A 17222-nucleotide genomic window follows, 5' to 3' on the forward strand; every position below is an offset into this window, starting at 1 on the left:
TGACAAAAAAATTAAATTTCATATCTTTATGTTTGAAGCCTGAAATGTGGCGAAAGGTTGCAAGATTCAAGGGGGCCGAATACTTTTGCCAGGCACTGTATAATGGCATTTCTAACAGGGTTTAATGAATTACTCTTCCCATCTTTGCAACGCTGATACCGTTACCAAAGATTGTAAGGGGCTGGTTTCTACAATTTGGTAGAATGAAAGGCGAGTTGTCAGATTTTGACAGCTGTCAGCAATCTGGATAGAGCAGAGCGGGAAGGTGGTGGTGACGCGTTCGCAAACACGATTATGATGATGATAGTTTGCTCAGAGCATTAGCATAGCACTAGTGTTCTTGTTAGCAATAGCCTTTAACGTGGCGAGTGTCATCATGAATTCTCCGGCAACTATTTTTGACATACCATTGCCTTGTAGACACTACAATATAATAACAATACACATACAGTATATATATATATATATATTTTATCATTATTACCAAAAATAATCACTTGTCTTAAATATTTTTGAATTATGTATCCATGAGCCCTGTGTGATGTTTTTTTAATCAAAAAAGAGCCTCACCTGCATATTGAAAAATGTATCTATGGGTGTGACGATACACACAGCATGGTTCTGTCAGGCCGAGATGACGAGGTGGACTCAGTTGCAGAATTTCGGGCAAAAAACTTTTATTTTGAAAACAGGTTCTTCCGCTGACATGCGGGGATGAGAAAAGTACAAACAGGAAGCGCTCCAACGGATGAATGAGTCAGGATGACTAGAAACAAAAAAGCACTCCAAAAGGGAGGAAATTTAACAACATAAAATGCTCCAAAAAGAGGACAAAGTCAGGATTACTATGATCAAAATTTACTAACACAAAGCGCTCCAAATGGAGGATAAATATACAGGGTTACTATGAAAGCTATGACAAAGGCTGCTGTGACTTACTTGAGTAGAAAGACACTTCTGCACAGGACCAGGGAAACTAAGGCAATATATACACAGGCGGTAATGGGGAACAGGTGGAAACAATAGGTGATTAGGTGACCAGAGGAAGGGCAAGTGCGCAGACACGAGGAGGGTGAAGCCTTCAAAATAAAACAGGAAATGACATGACATGACAGAACCCCCCCCCCTAGGACTGGCTACCAGACGGTCCAGGCTGGTCGGGGTGGTCCCTGTGGAAGTCCCTGATCAAGGAGGGGTCCAGGATGAACCGAGAGGGGATCCACTGTCTCTCCTCAGGGCCGTAGCCCTCCCAGTCCACAAGATACTGGCGGCCTCGACCTCGGGATCGCACCGCCAGCAGTTTCTTGACCTGGTAGGCAGGGCCGCTGTCGATGTCCAGAGGAGGTGGAGGGGGTGGCGTAGACACCATGGAACTCTCCACCACTGGCTTGACTTGGCTGACGTGGAAGGTGGGGTGGACCTTCAGGGAACGTGGGAGTCGCAGGCGCACTGCCGCCGGGCCTACAACCTTCGAGACTGGATACGGACCCACGAAGCGGGGGGCCAACTTCCGGCAGGTGGCCCGGAGGGGAAGGTTTCGGGCGCTCAGCCACACTCGCTGTCCCGCCTTGTAGGCAGGTGCTGGGCATCGGTGGCGGTCTGCGGCCTTCTTCACGCGATCTCCTTGGCGGACGAGGACTTGGCGAGCTGCTTCCCAGATGCGTCTGCTGCGGCGGACCAAGGCATGGGCAGACGGGACAGAGACCTCCCGCTCCTGTGCGGCAAACAAAGGCGGATCGTAGCCATGGACGCATTTGAAGGGTGACATACCTGTGGCTGAGGTGGGAAGGGTGTTGTGGGCATATTCGACCCAGACCAGGTGACTGCTCCATGTGGATGGGTTCTGGGATACCAGACAGCGGAGGCCGGTCTCCAACTGTTGGTTGAGGCGCTCGGTCTGGCCGTTGGACTCCGGATGGTATCCCGACGTGAGGCTGGCCTTGGCTCCGATGAGACGGCAAAACTCTTTCCAAAACAGTGACACAAACTGTGGCCCCCGGTCAGAGACGATGTCCCGGGGGAAGCCGTGAATGCGGAATATCTGTCTCATCATGATTCCTGCAGTGTCCTTAGCAGAGGGCAAGGCTGGCAGGGCTATGAAGTGGGCCATTTTGGAGAACCGGTCGACTACTGTGAGGATCGTGGTGTTTCCCTGGGAAACAGGGAGCCCCGTGACAAAGTCCAAAGATATCTCTGCCCATGGTCTGGAGGGAATCGGGAGAGGTTGGAGGAGGCCCATGCGTGGTCTGGTGGACGTCTTGTTTCGGGCGCAGACCGAGCAAGCCTCAACGTACTCCCGGACCTCCGGCTCCATGCCTGGCCACCAGAACCTCCGGGAGATGGCGTGCATGGTGCGCCTGACTCCCGGATGACAGGAAAGCGGCGTGGAGTGGGCCCATTGGATCACCCGGGGGCGTAGGTCAGCCGGGACGAATAGTCGGTTCTCAGGGCACCCCCGAGGTGTCTGGACCCCCCCTAATGCCTGCTTAACCTCCGTTTCTATTTGCCAAGTTACCGCCCCTACCACACAATTCAGTGGCAGGATGGTTTCAGGTTCCTTGGCTACAGGCTCGGGGTCGTAGAGGCGAGAGAGGGCGTCTGCTTTGATGTTCTGGGACCCCGGCCTGTAAGAGATAGAGAAGGAAAATCTGTCAAAAAATAGCGCCCACCTGGCCTGGCGAGAATTGAGTCTCTTCGCTGTCTTGAGATACTCTAGATTTCGATGATCTGTCCAAACTATGAAGGGTTGCTCCGCCCCCTCGAGCCAATGCCGCCACTCCTCCAGAGCGGTCTTGATGGCGAGTAGTTCTCGGTCGCCCACGTTGTAGTTCCGCTCAGCTGGAGATAGGCGGCGGGAAAGGAAGGCGCAGGGATGCATCTTCCCATCATGCTCCGCTCGCTGGGACAGTATAGCCCCAATGCCCTCACAGGAGGCGTCGACTTCCACCACGAACTGACGACGGGGATCAGGCATGGTCAGGATGGGGGCTGTAGTGAAGCGGTTCTTCAAGGCCCGGAACGCTGCCTCTGCCGCAGGGGTCCATTTGAAATGCACCTTGGTGGAGGTAAGAGCGTGAAGAGGGCCAGCAATCTTACTAAAACTGCGGATAAATCGCCTGTAAAAGTTGGCGAACCCAAGAAATTGCTGAAGCTTCATACGACTGTACGGTGTTGGCCAGTTAACTACTGTGTTTACTTTGGCTGGATCCATCTGGATCCCCCCAGGGGTTATAATAAAGCCCAGGAACGAGATAGAGTCAACATGAAATTCGCTTTTCTCTGCTTTAACATAAAGGTCATTGGTGAGAAGATGCTTCAAAACTGATTCCACGTGCTGCTTGTGGGTGGCTAGATCTGGGGAGTAAATAAGGATGTCGTCCAGATAGACAAAGACGAAACGGTCAAGAAAATCACGGAGGACGTCATTGATTAATGCTTGGAAAAATGCAGGTGCGTTGGTGAGGCCGAAGGGCATAACCAGATACTCATAGTGGCCATCTGGGGTGTTAAAGGCCGTCTTCCACTCGTCTCCCGATACGGATGGTGGGAGAGAGTCCCTTGAAAAAAGTGTCATACAGGGCAGTGTGGCACCAGCCACAACCCGCGGCCAGGGTACGGAACTGAATAGCATAATCGTTGACTGAGGCTTTACCCTGATGCAAGCTGCTGAGTTCTCGGGCTCGGTCTCTCTCAGAACAAACGGGGTCAAACGTCTTCTTTAGGGCGTCTTTAAATGAGGACAAGACATGGCATGATAGTGAATCGCGCTCCCACTCAGCCATGGCCCAGGCCCGGGCCCGTCCCGACATGTGGGACACCATGAAGGCAATACAAGAGCGATCTGAGGTGAAATCGTGAGGCGAACAATCAAAGTGCATGCCGCATTCAGTAATAAAAGCTTGGCTTGTACCTGGATCCCCACAGAACCGCTGCGGTGGCGCTAATCTAGGTCCTCTTCCAGAGACTGTGGGGGAGGAAGCAGGAGGGGAGCAGGCGGCGGATCTAGCAGTAGGGGCCGAGTGTGCTGAGAGCAGCTGGGCTGTGAGCCCCATCATATGATTGTTCATCTGGACCAGCTGTGCACCCATCGTGGCTTGGAAGTCTTCCTGGCGGGTGAGGCGAGCGGCTTGCTCTTGCAGCGTGGCAAAGAATTCGGAACACTCCGCTGGGTCCATTTCTGGCAGAAGTGTTCTGTCAGGCCGAGATGACGAGGTGGACTCAGTTGCAGAATTTCGGGCAAAAAAAACTTTTATTTTGAAAACACAGGTTCTTCCGCTGACATGCGGGGATGAGAAAAGTACAAACAGGAAGCGCTCCAACGGAGGAATGAGTCAGGATGACTAGAAACAAAAAAGCACTCCAAAAGGGAGGAAATTTAACAACATAAAATGCTCCAAAAGGAGGACAAAGTCAGGATTACTATGATCAAAATTTACTAACACAAAGCGCTCCAAATGGAGGATAAATATACAGGGTTACTATGAAAGCTATGACAAAGGCTGCTGTGACTTACTTGAGTAGAAAGACACTTCTGCACAGGACCAGGGAAACTAAGGCAATATATACACAGGCGGTAATGGGGAACAGGTGGAAACAATAGGTGATTAGGTGACCAGAGGAAGGGCAAGTGCGCAGACACGAGGAGGGTGAAGCCTTCAAAATAAAACAGGAAATGACATGACATGACAGGTTCAATACGTACCTTGGTACGGGGGTCATGGTGCAGTGCGGGTTCAGTACAACAGGGAAAACAGAAAGGCTTAGTTTCTCACAGCATTTAAAAGTTTCGCCTCCGAGGGGCTAACCCCCCCCCCCCCCCCCCCCCGTTCTTAAAACCTAGTGACCCTCATTAAAAATGTGGTTTTTTTTTTTTCATGCGCTTTTCTTTTTGACTTGAATGTGTCAGAATGAATCCATTTAAGTCCCTGAAGAAGTGTACATTCAATTAAAAGTGCCATATTTTGAAACTCAATTTACTCGAGATGAGCACATATTCATTCTATAATAATGTGTTTGAAAAAAAATGTTGCAAAGGTTTTAGGCCTGAACAGTATTGGAAAAAACTATCATCGCAATTTTTGGGTTTTTTTGGGTGATAAATTGCAATAATATACTGCGATATTAAAACCAGAAGAATTTTCACCAGATAACTTGAATAGCTCTGTTTGGGATAGGCTTGGAGAATATTAGAAAAAAATAACATTGCGATATACTGTAGTATATTGGCAAAGCTCCCCACTTACTTTTTGCATTGGTTGCACCTAAATTTTTTCTTCAGGTACAACAGCACAAAATGTAGGTGCACCCACACTTTTCACTGCATCAACTTTCACGCCATATTTTTAATCACTCTACATAACATTTATATAATTCATTCAGCTTCTGAGGCGCCTATCCTCATGAGGGTCGTGGAGCTAGAGCTTATCACAGCTATCTCCAGGCAGAAGGCGGGGTACACCCTGACTAGATTGCCAGCCAGTTGCAGGGCACATATAGACACACAAGCATTCACGCATACACTCACACCTATGGGCAATTCAGAGTGTGCAATCAGCACACCATGCATGGTATATTTGGGATGTAGCAGGAACCCGGAGAAAGCCCACGTAGGCATGGGAAGAACATGCAAACTCCACACAGGAAGGCCAGAATTGCACCCACGATCCCAGAACTGTGAGGTGGACGTGCTAACCACCGTCCCATGTTCATAATATGAATTATTTTTACACAAGAATAATGTAGAAATATGCTTGTCGTTATTAAATGCTTTATTCAGTGAGTCAACTCAAATTCACCCACTTTTTGATGCTCATGCTGCCGAGAACAGCTTCTCACTTACACAAAGAATGACTTGGCACGGCACACTTCAGACTGGGCTGCAGATTTACCAATGAATATGTGCCTTTGATCGTAGAGCTACAGAGGCTTCAAAGCTACAAACCTGACAATCATCATTAACTTTAAATGCCAACTGCACTTGTGACCAAGAAAAACAGTTTGGTTGCACTGCTTAGGAAGAGGAAGGGTGAGAGGCTGTGGCGCTGTACGAGCATGAAGCAGAAAAACATGATTTTTGTAAAAAATTTAAAACCCGATTCCAATCCTCTGAAAAATGGCGCGATCGGCCCGATTTCCGATCATGTGATCGGATCGGGGATATTAATGTCCGCAAATGCGTAAACAAGGTAGGACCTCGAAGTAAACAACAAGCGTGGGATGCGTACAAGGGTTTATTAATTACAAACAAAAAACAACAAGCGATTGCGGAAAAGTAGAAACAACAAAAGGGGTCCGTGACAGTAGATTGACGGGGCTCAATAATACAAACTGGAGGGTAAACTAAGACGATAGGCAGAGAGCCGAAAAAGGCTAAATAAAACACTCAAATACCTTCACGAGGTAGAGGTTCGCAAACGTGAGTAGCACACGCACAAAAAAAAGACCCAAGGCAGGGGCGTAACAAGCAACTGTAACGAGACTATAGTGCGTGATGTCGAATGGCGATCAGCAAGACAATATCTCGGCGCCTTTTTCTTGCATGGCCTGCATGTACAGTCTATTACCAAAGTACGTTTTTGTAAGTAAATATGTCTCTATTCATTTAGTTTATAGCATTATTGCACGCTCTTTGTCATTATTAATTTTATTTTCTAATGGTGAACTATGGTATGATCAGTGTTACCAGAGGGAAGTAATATCTATCTGTCTGTCTGTCTGTCTGTCTGTCTGTCTGTCTGTCTGTCTATCTATCCTTTTTTTTTTTTTTTACTTTATTTTATTAATATGACGTCTAATACATGTTACATGTATTTAGGGGTACTTAAAGGGTAAATTCCGACTTACGCGGAATTTCCGGTTACGTCGTCAGCGTGCGAACGGAACTCGTTCGTAACCCGGGGACTACCTGTATTGTGCAGGCCTAATAGGTATCATATTTTTGTCTAATAGGTATTCTTCAAACTTCATTTTAACCAACACAAAGTGACCTTCTATTGAGGGTTGAAATAAATTGATTCCAAAGATTAATACATCAACAGCTTTCTTCTCGAGGTGACTTTTCAATAATAATTTTTATTAATTGAATGATGTCAGAGGATCAAGAGTATTTATATTCAGCCAGATATTCCTAAAGAAGCTTTGTTAAGTGATAGAAAATTCAATCACACATTAGTGTGGCTTGATGATACCGATTGGGGTGTGATATTTCCATCATTCCATAAACTCCTTGAGTAGCTGGCAAGGGTGGAACGAACAAAAATCTGCCATGTATATAAACAAATATATTTATTTTATACTTACTTTATCCTCACTTTCACTTTTTTAATTTACATCAGTCAAGTTATATTTTTGCGTGAGAAATAGGGTATGGGGTACGGCGGGACAAATGCTTGAAATACATGAGACACAGTATCTTTAATTAATTATATTTTTAAAAAAACAAAAAAACAACAACAACAACAACAAAAAACATGGAGGAACGTAGAATGTGTACTTGACCGGTGAAAAGTAGACTTTTGGTAAGCCCGCTTTTAACACACATTATACATATTGACAGTAAAAAAGAACGCAGTTTCCCACTTAAATTTGTTTGACAGCCTGTGGCATTTGGCCAATGAAGCACTTATTCCACCTAGCGGGCTAAATGAGCAATAGTAGATATTCAGCGGAAAAAAACTAAACATGATGATGACTGGAGCACCAGCCATTTTGGTGTTTCCAGAAGCCACATATGGCCGTGCAGTCCACCCTGGCTGCTGACATTCATCTGGCAAATGTTACAATAACTCAGTACACCTCAATAAGTGGGGTGCGCCCTCCCTGGGGCTGGCGCATGTGAACTTGGGGAACATATATTTTTGTCGTGATAGAATAAAGTGTAATTGCACATCCACTCTGTAGGTTGCATTGGCAGCTCATTTCAGAGTGTGTGCAGTATTTTTTAACCAAACAAGAGCACACAGCAAAGAGCAGTGGAGATATGATCAGCATAGGCGAGAAAATATGGCAAAGCTTATGTAGCTTTTGGCTTTGACTTTTAATACAGTGGGAGACAACGACAGACCAGTCTGTTTACTGTGTATAAAAATGTTTGCAGCAGACAGCAGAAAGCCAAATCGATTAAGACTTCACTTAAAGACATTAGACCCCAATCATGTTGATAAGCCACTTGATTTTTTTTTCAGTGAAAATGTGCCAAATATTGCCAACAATCGTCCCGCTTTGTCAGTGTTACATCAGTAAACCAGCGAATACCGTTAAGCCTGAGTTATGCTCCCGCGTTGCGGTGACGGCGCAGTGACTACGGCGTCATTCGACGGTTCTCCGGCCAGGTGATGCGTTGCTCTGTAATTCACCGCCAAGCCACTAGAGGGGTGTTGTGTTATTTTTGTACGGTTTTGGGGCATTCTTGTTGACTTCCTCTTGTCTAGTTTAACGGAGAAAAAATAAACAATGCAAGATGGATCGCTTGAATGTGGATCTTCAGCTCATCAACATTGAATAAATGTTGATCATACAAATGTTGAGACGCAGGCGACGCGGAAGACATTTTCGAGGCGGACTGTCCAACTTTTGATGCCGCATAGTTCTTCTAGCCTTGGGTGAAAACCAGCTAGCTGTGGCGGCTAGCTTCAAACTGGTGTCGAGCACTGCGTCCAGCGTTTTGTCCGGGGTCTGCAAAGCCCTCCAGCCCGATTTGTTTGCCGTGTCCTCCAACCAGCCAATGGGAAACCATAGCAGATTTCTGGCGTCTATGCAACTTCCCAAACTGCGTTGGAAGCCTTGGTGTTAACGTTATCATTAATAGCACCGAGGCACTCTCAATCAGTGATGATGTATCGTGTGAACTGTCTGTTATTGAAAATTAAAAGATCAAAACAACTCTTTTGACACCAAACCTGTGCTTTATTCTTCATATGCTTGGAGTGTGACACGTAAATAAGTCACAGACTCACAGCAAACATGTACACAATAAATGATGAGATGAAGTGCACCAACCAAAAATACGACATAAAGTGATAAAAAGCTGGCAGTTTTTGGCCGACTGGGTCACCGCTTCGTGTGGCCACTCGATTCTGAACACACACGTCTCGGTGGTTCTTCCATTTTTTAATTCAATCGCTGACCTTGCCATTTGGCAAACTTTATGATATCTTGACAAGACTTGATCTTGGATGATACTCCCGTCGGCTTGGACCATTTTTGCTTCTAGAAAAATAATGTTTTACAATGACCGTGATTTCGCGCTGAACTGGAAACAACAGTCTGAGCGAACCAATCACAGACCATTTCTGCCACGTCATATGCGTTGACGTGACACTAGTATTTGAAAAATCAATAGGACCGCGTCAGGCTATGGCGGAGGGTCGTAAATCGTGTCTTCCTTGACGGCCCAGGTCTGACTCGGAAGTATAACTCGGCCTTTAGCATCATATAAGGTGGCATTGCAAGTTGCTCAGTGCAAAGTAACCCCACACCATAGCAAAGGAGCTGATACTGCCTGCAGAAAAAAAATAAAAACTGTCCCTCTGTCAAATGACACTGTCGTTTTTGTCCAAATAATTTTTGTTTTTTTGGTTAGATTGTTTGGCATATTGTCCTTTTGAGTTAATGTTGCTAATCAACTTGACAGTATTACCGTAATTTTCACACTATAAGGTGCACCTGACTATAAGCCACCACCCAACAAATTTGACACGAAAATGGCATTTGTTCATGGATAAGCTGCACTGGACTATAAGCAGCAGCTGTCTTCACTGTAATATGAGATATTTACACCAAATGATATCAACCAATAACAGTTAATTTGACAGCGGCATCATAAGACTGTCATAAGACCAAATCGACCACCATGAACCATTAGGCTGCAAAGCTTCATTGCTTCAAGAAGCTTCATTTGGCCATCACTGTTCTCTTGGGGGAGGCAATCAACTTCTGCTGCCAACATGCCTCCTAGCATGCATTGCAGTGCTACTGGGGTAAATTACAATCAAAATCCTTGTTCTGTGCTAATTATTTCTTCAGTTACTGTTCTGGTTGTTTCATGAATTGCTAGTTATGGAATTTGGTAACACTTCATTTGACAGTGGCACAATAAGACTGTCATAAGACCATCATAATTATGACATGGCGCTTTCATGAACATTAATGAATGTTTATAACACATGTCATTTAGTGTTATCCGGCAAATTTATCTAACTTTTGAATGGATATAAAAGATCCGAGCTGGACATAAATGGAGTTAGTGACACAATTTGCGGGATGACACTTAATGACATCTGCATTCATTAATGCCCATGATAATGTCATAATTATGACGGTCTTATGGCAGTTTTATAACGCCGCTGTCAAATAAAGTGTTACCTATTAACCCAAATACATAAAAAATAAGCCGCAGGATTCAAAATGAGCGGAAAAAGTAGTGGCTTATAGTCTGAGTATTATTTATTGATTTTATTCAATTTTGTTTTTCAGGATCAAATGGCCAAAAAAATGTACAGTACCTTGAGTGTATTTTTACAGTTTGAATATGACTTATATTATATGAATTCAGGCAAATTGATGCACCTTAAGTATTTTCTGTTACAAACAAAACAATGTTAATGAAGTTATACTTTATTGTAAATTGATCTACAGTGTATCACAAAAGCGAGTACACCCCTCGCATTTCTGCAGATATTTAAGTATATCTTTTCATGGGACAACACTAACAAAATTACGCTTTGACACAATGAAAAGCAGTCTGTGTGCAGCTTATATAAGAGAGTTAATATATTTTCCCCTCAAAATAACTCAAAATATAGCCATTAATATCTAAACCCTTAGCAACAAAAGTGAGATCACCCCTATGATAAAACGTACATCCCTAAATGTTCAAATTGAGTACTGCTTGGGGGTCAGCCTGTTGCTCAGACCATACACACTCTACATCAAATTGGTGTGCATGGCTGTCACCTCAGGAGGAAGCCTCTTCTTTTTTTTCCCAAATATTTTTATTCAATTTTTCCATGTATATAAACAAACAGAAATTTACAAACAAGATAACACAAGATAAACCCTCCCCACCCACAACCCAAAATGTCCTGGATAACTATAGTATTTAGGCAAACAAATACATACCAATGATGAGTTAAAAGCAGTGCATCACAAAATAAAAGCTGTTGCATTTATTTCCATATCTGTATATATCTTCGTCTTTAGAGAAAAAGAAAAAATAGGTGGAGACTGATTATATTTATCCATACGTCTCAAGGGTTCCCTCCGAACATCTGAGCATATCTCATGGCTTTGTTTGAGTATTGTGAAAGTACCACAGAAAAGGATCCCACGCCGTATGGAACTTTCTCCTCGACCTCGTCAAAGAGAAGTGCAACATTTCTCCCGACGCCACTGGACAAGCGTGGGCAGGGCAGCCCCCTTCCAATGTAGCAAAATTGTGCGTCTAACCAAGAGCAGAGCAAAAGTGACCATACAGTGCCTTGCAAAAGTATTCGGCCCCCTTGAATCTTGCAACCTTTCGCCACATTTCAGGCTTCAAACATAAAGATATGAAATTTAATTTTTTTGTCAAGAATCAACAACAAGTGGGACACAATCGTGAAGTGGAACAACATTTATTGGATAATTTAAACTTTTTTAACAAATAAAAAACTGAAAAGTGGGGCGTGCAATATTATTCGGCCCCTTTACTTTCAGTGCAGCAAACTCACTTCAGAAGTTCAGTGAGGATCTCTGAATGATCCAATGTTGTCCTAAATGACCGATGACGATAAATAGAATCCACCTGTGTGTAATCAAGTCTCCGTATAAATGCACCTGCTCTGTGATAGTCTCAGGGTTCTGTTTAAAGTGCAGAGAGCATTATGAAAACCAAGGAACACACCAGGCAGGTCCGAGATACTGTTGTGGAGAAGTTTAAAGCCGGATTTGGATACAAAAAGATTCCCCAAGCTTTAAACATGTCAAGGAGCACTGTGCAAGCCATCAAATTGAAATGGAAGGAGCATCAGACCACTGCAAATCTACCAAGACCGGCCGTCCTTCCAAACTTGCTTCTCAAACAAGGAGAAAACTGATCAGAGATGCAGCCAAGAGGCCCATGATCACTCTGGACGAACTGCAGAGATCTACAGCTGAGGTGGGAGAGTCTGTCCATAGGACAACAATCAGTCGTCCACTGCACAAATCTGGCCTTTATGGAAGAGTGGCAAGAAGAAAGCCATTTCTCAAAGATATCCATAAAAAGTCTGTTTAAAGTTTGCCACAAGCCACCTGGGAGACACACCAAACATGTGGAAGAAGGTGCTCTGGTCATATGAAACCAAAATTGAACTTTTTGGCCACAATGCAAAATGATATGTTCGGCGTAAAAGCAACACAGCTCATCAACCTGAACACACCATCCCCACTGTCAAACATGGTGGTGGCAGCATCATGGTTTGGACCTGCTTTTCTTCAGCAGGGACAGGGAAGATGGTTAAAATTGACGGGAAGATGGATGTAGCCAAATACAGGAACATTCTGGAAGAAAACCTGTTGGTATCTGCACAAGACCTGAGACTGGGACGGAGATTTATCTTCCAACAGGACAATGATCCAAAACATAAAGCCAAACCTACAATGGAATGGTTCAAAAATAAACGTATCCAGGTGTTAGAATGGCCAAGTCAAAGTCCAGACCTGAATCCAATCGAGAATCTGTGGAAAGAGCTGAAGACTGCTGTTCACAAACACTCTCCATCCAACCTCACTGAGCTCGAGCTGTTTTGCAAGGAAGAATGAGCAAGAATGTCAGTCTCTCGATGTGCAAAACTGATAGAAACATACCCCAAGTGACTTGCAGCTGTAATTGGAGCGAAAGGTGGCGCTACAAAGTATTAACGCAACGGGCCCGAATAATATTGCACGCCCCACTTTTCAGTTTTTTATTTGTTAAAAAAGTTTAGATTATCCAATAAATTGTGTTCCACTTCACGATTGTGTCCCACTTGTTGTTGATTCTTGACAAAAAATTAAAATTTTATATCTTTATGTTTGAAGCCTGAAATGTGGCGAAAGGTTGCAAGGTTCAAGGGGGCCGAATACTTTTGCAAGGCACTGTACATTGTTCTGTAGATGACAAGTGATCATTATCTTCACGAAAAATACCAAACAAAGCAAGGGTAGGATTGATATTAATATTCTTATTTAGTACTGTGGACAGAGTTTGGAAAACATCAAACCAAAATTTCTGCAGTTTGGGGCACAGCCAATACATATGTATCAATGTAGCGTCCCCAAATTTGCATTAATCACAGGTGGCCGTTATGTTCGGGTAAAAACTGGACAGGACAGCTTTGGACATGTGAGCCCTGTGCACCACCTTGAACTGAAGAAGGCAGTGCCTAGCACAGATTGATGATTTATGTATTGAAGATAATATAGATTCCCACAGATTATCAGGGAGATGCCCCAAATCTTGTTCCCAAGCTGCCCTTACCTTATCAATAGCTGAACCCAATGATAATGAAATGTAGTTATGCAGTTTTGACAGTGCACCTTCAGAAAGTGGATCAAAGGAGAGAAACCGGTCGATTGGATTAGGACTGGGTACTCAGGGGAAATTGGGCACATTCGAGCGCACATAATGCCTGACTTGCAAATAACGAAAAAAGTGAATTCTGGGCAGATTATATTTCTCAGTCAGTTGCGTAAATGATACAAAGTGTCCATCTTCAAACATGTCAGCAAATGATTTGAGGAAGCCTCTTCTGAAGACGGTACACATGAAAGCCCACCCGTCTCATCAGACCATAGGACATGGTTCCAGTAATCCATGAGCTTTGTTGACATGTCTTCAGCAAACTGTTTGTGGGCTTTCTTGTGTACCGTCTTCAGAAGAGGCTTCCTATTACCCTAATTTTCGGACTATAAGCCGCTGTTTTTTTCCCTCATTTTGAATTCAGCGGCTTATAGTCCAGTGTGGCTTATTGGATGATTTATTTGGGTTAATAGGTAACACTTTATTTGACAGCGGCATCATAAGACTGTCATAAGAACATCTTAATTATGACATGACACTATCATGGGCATTACTGAATGCTTATGACAGATGTCAATATGTGTCATGTGGCATATTATGTCACTAACTCCATTTATGTCCAGCTCAGATCTTTTACGTCCATTCAAAAGTGAGATAATTTGCTGGATGACACTAACCGACATCTATTATAAGCATTCAATAATGCTTATGACAGTGTCATGTAATAATTATGACAGTATAATGGCATCACTATCCAAGAAAATGTTACCAAATACAATAGCTAGCAATTAATGCAACAACTGGAACAGTAACTGAAGAAATAATTAGCACAGAACATGAATTTTGATTGTTATTTACATCTGTAGTGCCACAATGCATGCTAGGAGGAATGTTGGATGACAACAGTGTTGACACCAGAGGTTGACTGTCTCCCCCAAAGGGTGCCGGTATGGCCAAATGAAGATTTTTGAAACAATAAGGCTTTGCAGCCAATTGGTTCAAAGCTTCATGGTGGTTCATTTGGTTTCATGAGTCTTAAAATGCCTTTGTCAAATGAAGTGTTACCAGTTAATATCTTTTGGTGTAAATATCCCATGATACAATGAGGACAACTGCGGCTTATAGTCCAGTGCAGCTTATTTATGAACAAATGCCGTTATCATGTCAAATTTGGTGGCTGGCGGCTTATAGTCAGGTGCACCTTATAGTCCAGAAATTACGGTATATTAATGACTATATTTTGAGGGGAAAATACATTAACTCTAATATATAAGCTGCACACAGACTACTTTTCATTGGGTCAAAGTGTAATTTTGTCAGTGTTGTCCCATGAAAAGATATATATTTATAAAGTGGTATCAGTATGGTATCGGTTTCGGCCGATACTGCACAGCCAGGTATCGGTATTGGGGACAAAAAATTGTATCGGTGCAACACTACTTTTAATACAGTGGGAGACAATGAAAGACCAGTCTGTTTACTGTCTCTAAAAATGTTTGCAGCGGACAGCAGGAAGCCAAATCATTAGGACGTCACTTAAAGACATTAGACCTCAATCACATTGATTAGCCATCTTGATTTTTTTCAGTGAAAAGGTGCCGATTATCAATAATCGGCCCGTTTTGTCAGTGTTACATCAGTAAACCAGCGAGCGCCGTTAGCATCATATAAGATGGCATACAAAGTTGCAGCAAAAAAAAAAAAAAAAACACACCATAGCAAAGCAGCTGGTACTGCCTGCAGCAAAAAATAAAAATCGGCCCTTTGTCTAATGACACTGTCGTTTATGTTCAATTAATTTTTGTTTTTTCGGTCAACTTGTTTGGCATATTGTCCTCATGAGTTGATGTTGCTAATCAATTTGAATTTATTATTATTACTGATTTTATTCAACTTGGTTTTTCAGTATCAAATGGTCCAAAAATGTACCTTGAGTGTGTTTTTACAGTTTGAATATGACTTCTTTTTTTTTTTTTTTTAAATTCAGGCAAATTGATGCGCTTTAAGTCTTTTCTGTTACAAACAAAACAATGTTAATAAAGTTATACTTTATTGTAGGTTGATCTTTATTCCTTTTTTTTCTTATAATATTAAAAAGGACACAATGTTATGCAGAGGTGTATTTAAAACAATAATGATTTTATAAACAAATGATACTATTTACAGTGGCGGCAGAGACTTGGTGGGGGGGGGGGCGCAATGTTTACATCTTCCTGTGGGTGGGGGGGCATAACAGAAAATAATTGAGAAGCTACACTGCAATAACTAAAGCACCAAATGCCACATACCATTTGTGACTGAAGCATAAAAAAGCACAAACTGATCTGTCAACAGAAAAGTGTTAACCGGTAGTAGACATTCTGGAATTATGCTAAACTTTTAGTCATGGACAATATTGCCCCGCTGACAGTAATACAATACAACAGCCTGTTGGCAGTTTGTTCTTCATCTTTCTCCTTGCCACATCCCTCACTATTTCACACAACGTACATATTTAGTGACAAAAATATTGAGGGGGGGGGGGGGGGGGGGGGGGGGAAGGTGAATACTCCCTAAAAAGACTCTCAGAGGGATGGAGAAATCACACAGAAAGTTTATTCCACTAATGTCAAACCCTCAAAATAGCAACAGGTTACAGAGTGCACATGATAATGATGTGTGCTCTATTTATGTGGCGTTACCTTAGTGGAATATTACTATTTTATCATTTATACTTTATATAAATTGGGGGGGGGGCACATTTGCTCAACCGTTCCTAGATAAACAGCCATCCAATATAAGCAAAAACTTGACAGTTTCATAAAATAAATGAGGTGTAAAAGTGGAGACATCACTGTGAGTGTGGACGAGAATCGAACCAAACATGACTCTTAACTTTTGAGATGAGAGTTAAAATGAAATTAACTCACCGAATCTCAGAACATGTGGCATCCCGTGAGAATATCTCACACACTGTAAAAGCAGCGGTAGCACCCTGCATCTAAATATCAGATAAGGGACCATCTTCACACTGATTGTGCGGTGTGGTTATTCCCCGAATCGTTGTATTTCCCAGTTGTATGTTTCCTTTTTTCACTCCAGCAGGTTGGGCGACTGCTTCCGTACATCCATAAGTTATTTAAAAAAAAAAAAAAAAAAAAAAAGAGAGAGAGAGAGAGACAAGAAATACCGCGAGTATAGCTCACTGCACCAAGAAAATATAGTAGTCCCTGGCTGAGAAAAGGTATGCTGATGGTGATAATGGAGAAAATGGTAGGTGTCTGGAAAGGGCATCCGTGTTAGGCGGGGAACAGTTTAAAGAAATTCATCTGGGGAGAGAGACGGACAGCTTCAGAAGAAGAAAGAGCTGGAGCGTGTCAAGCTGCGATGTGAGCTGCCGCTGCACTGCCGCACGGCTTCGAGGCAGAGGGAGAACGCATGGGAAGTAGAGAGTATGTTTCCCACATGTCCATCACCGGTCTTCACACTCTCATCTATACTTCCAGCTGACGTTGTTTTACATCGCCCATCTGTTTTCTCCCAAATTTTCGGCATGGTCCGATGAGCTATCGTCGAGACTGAATGATCAGTTTACTGGAGATTTTTTTTTTTTTTTTCAAATCATGTTCACCCATATGGGCAGCCTGATTTCTAAACATTATTTTAGTTATTTTATATTTATGTTTATGTGTTCTTTCCAGATTGAATACCACTTAAATCCGTA

General features: G+C 43.1%; 1 protein-coding gene across 3 annotated transcripts in view; it reads right to left on the reverse strand.

Moving 5' to 3' along the window:
- The window catches only part of LOC130914209 (glutamate receptor ionotropic, kainate 2-like), a 284668-nt gene extending 267719 nt beyond the window's left edge, over window positions 1-16949 (reverse strand). For all 3 annotated transcript variants that reach the window (XM_057833198.1, XM_057833197.1, XM_057833199.1), the window contains exon 1: window positions 16429-16949. In XM_057833198.1, the coding sequence (XP_057689181.1) occupies window positions 16429-16522 (94 nt within the window). In that variant the 5' untranslated portion in view covers window positions 16523-16949. The remainder of the gene's footprint in view (window positions 1-16428) is intronic.
- Between the last annotated feature and the right edge of the window lie 273 nt (window positions 16950-17222).

Source organism: Corythoichthys intestinalis, chromosome 4 (assembly GCF_030265065.1).
Source record: "Corythoichthys intestinalis isolate RoL2023-P3 chromosome 4, ASM3026506v1, whole genome shotgun sequence".
Taxonomy (NCBI): Eukaryota; Metazoa; Chordata; class Actinopteri; order Syngnathiformes; family Syngnathidae; genus Corythoichthys; species Corythoichthys intestinalis.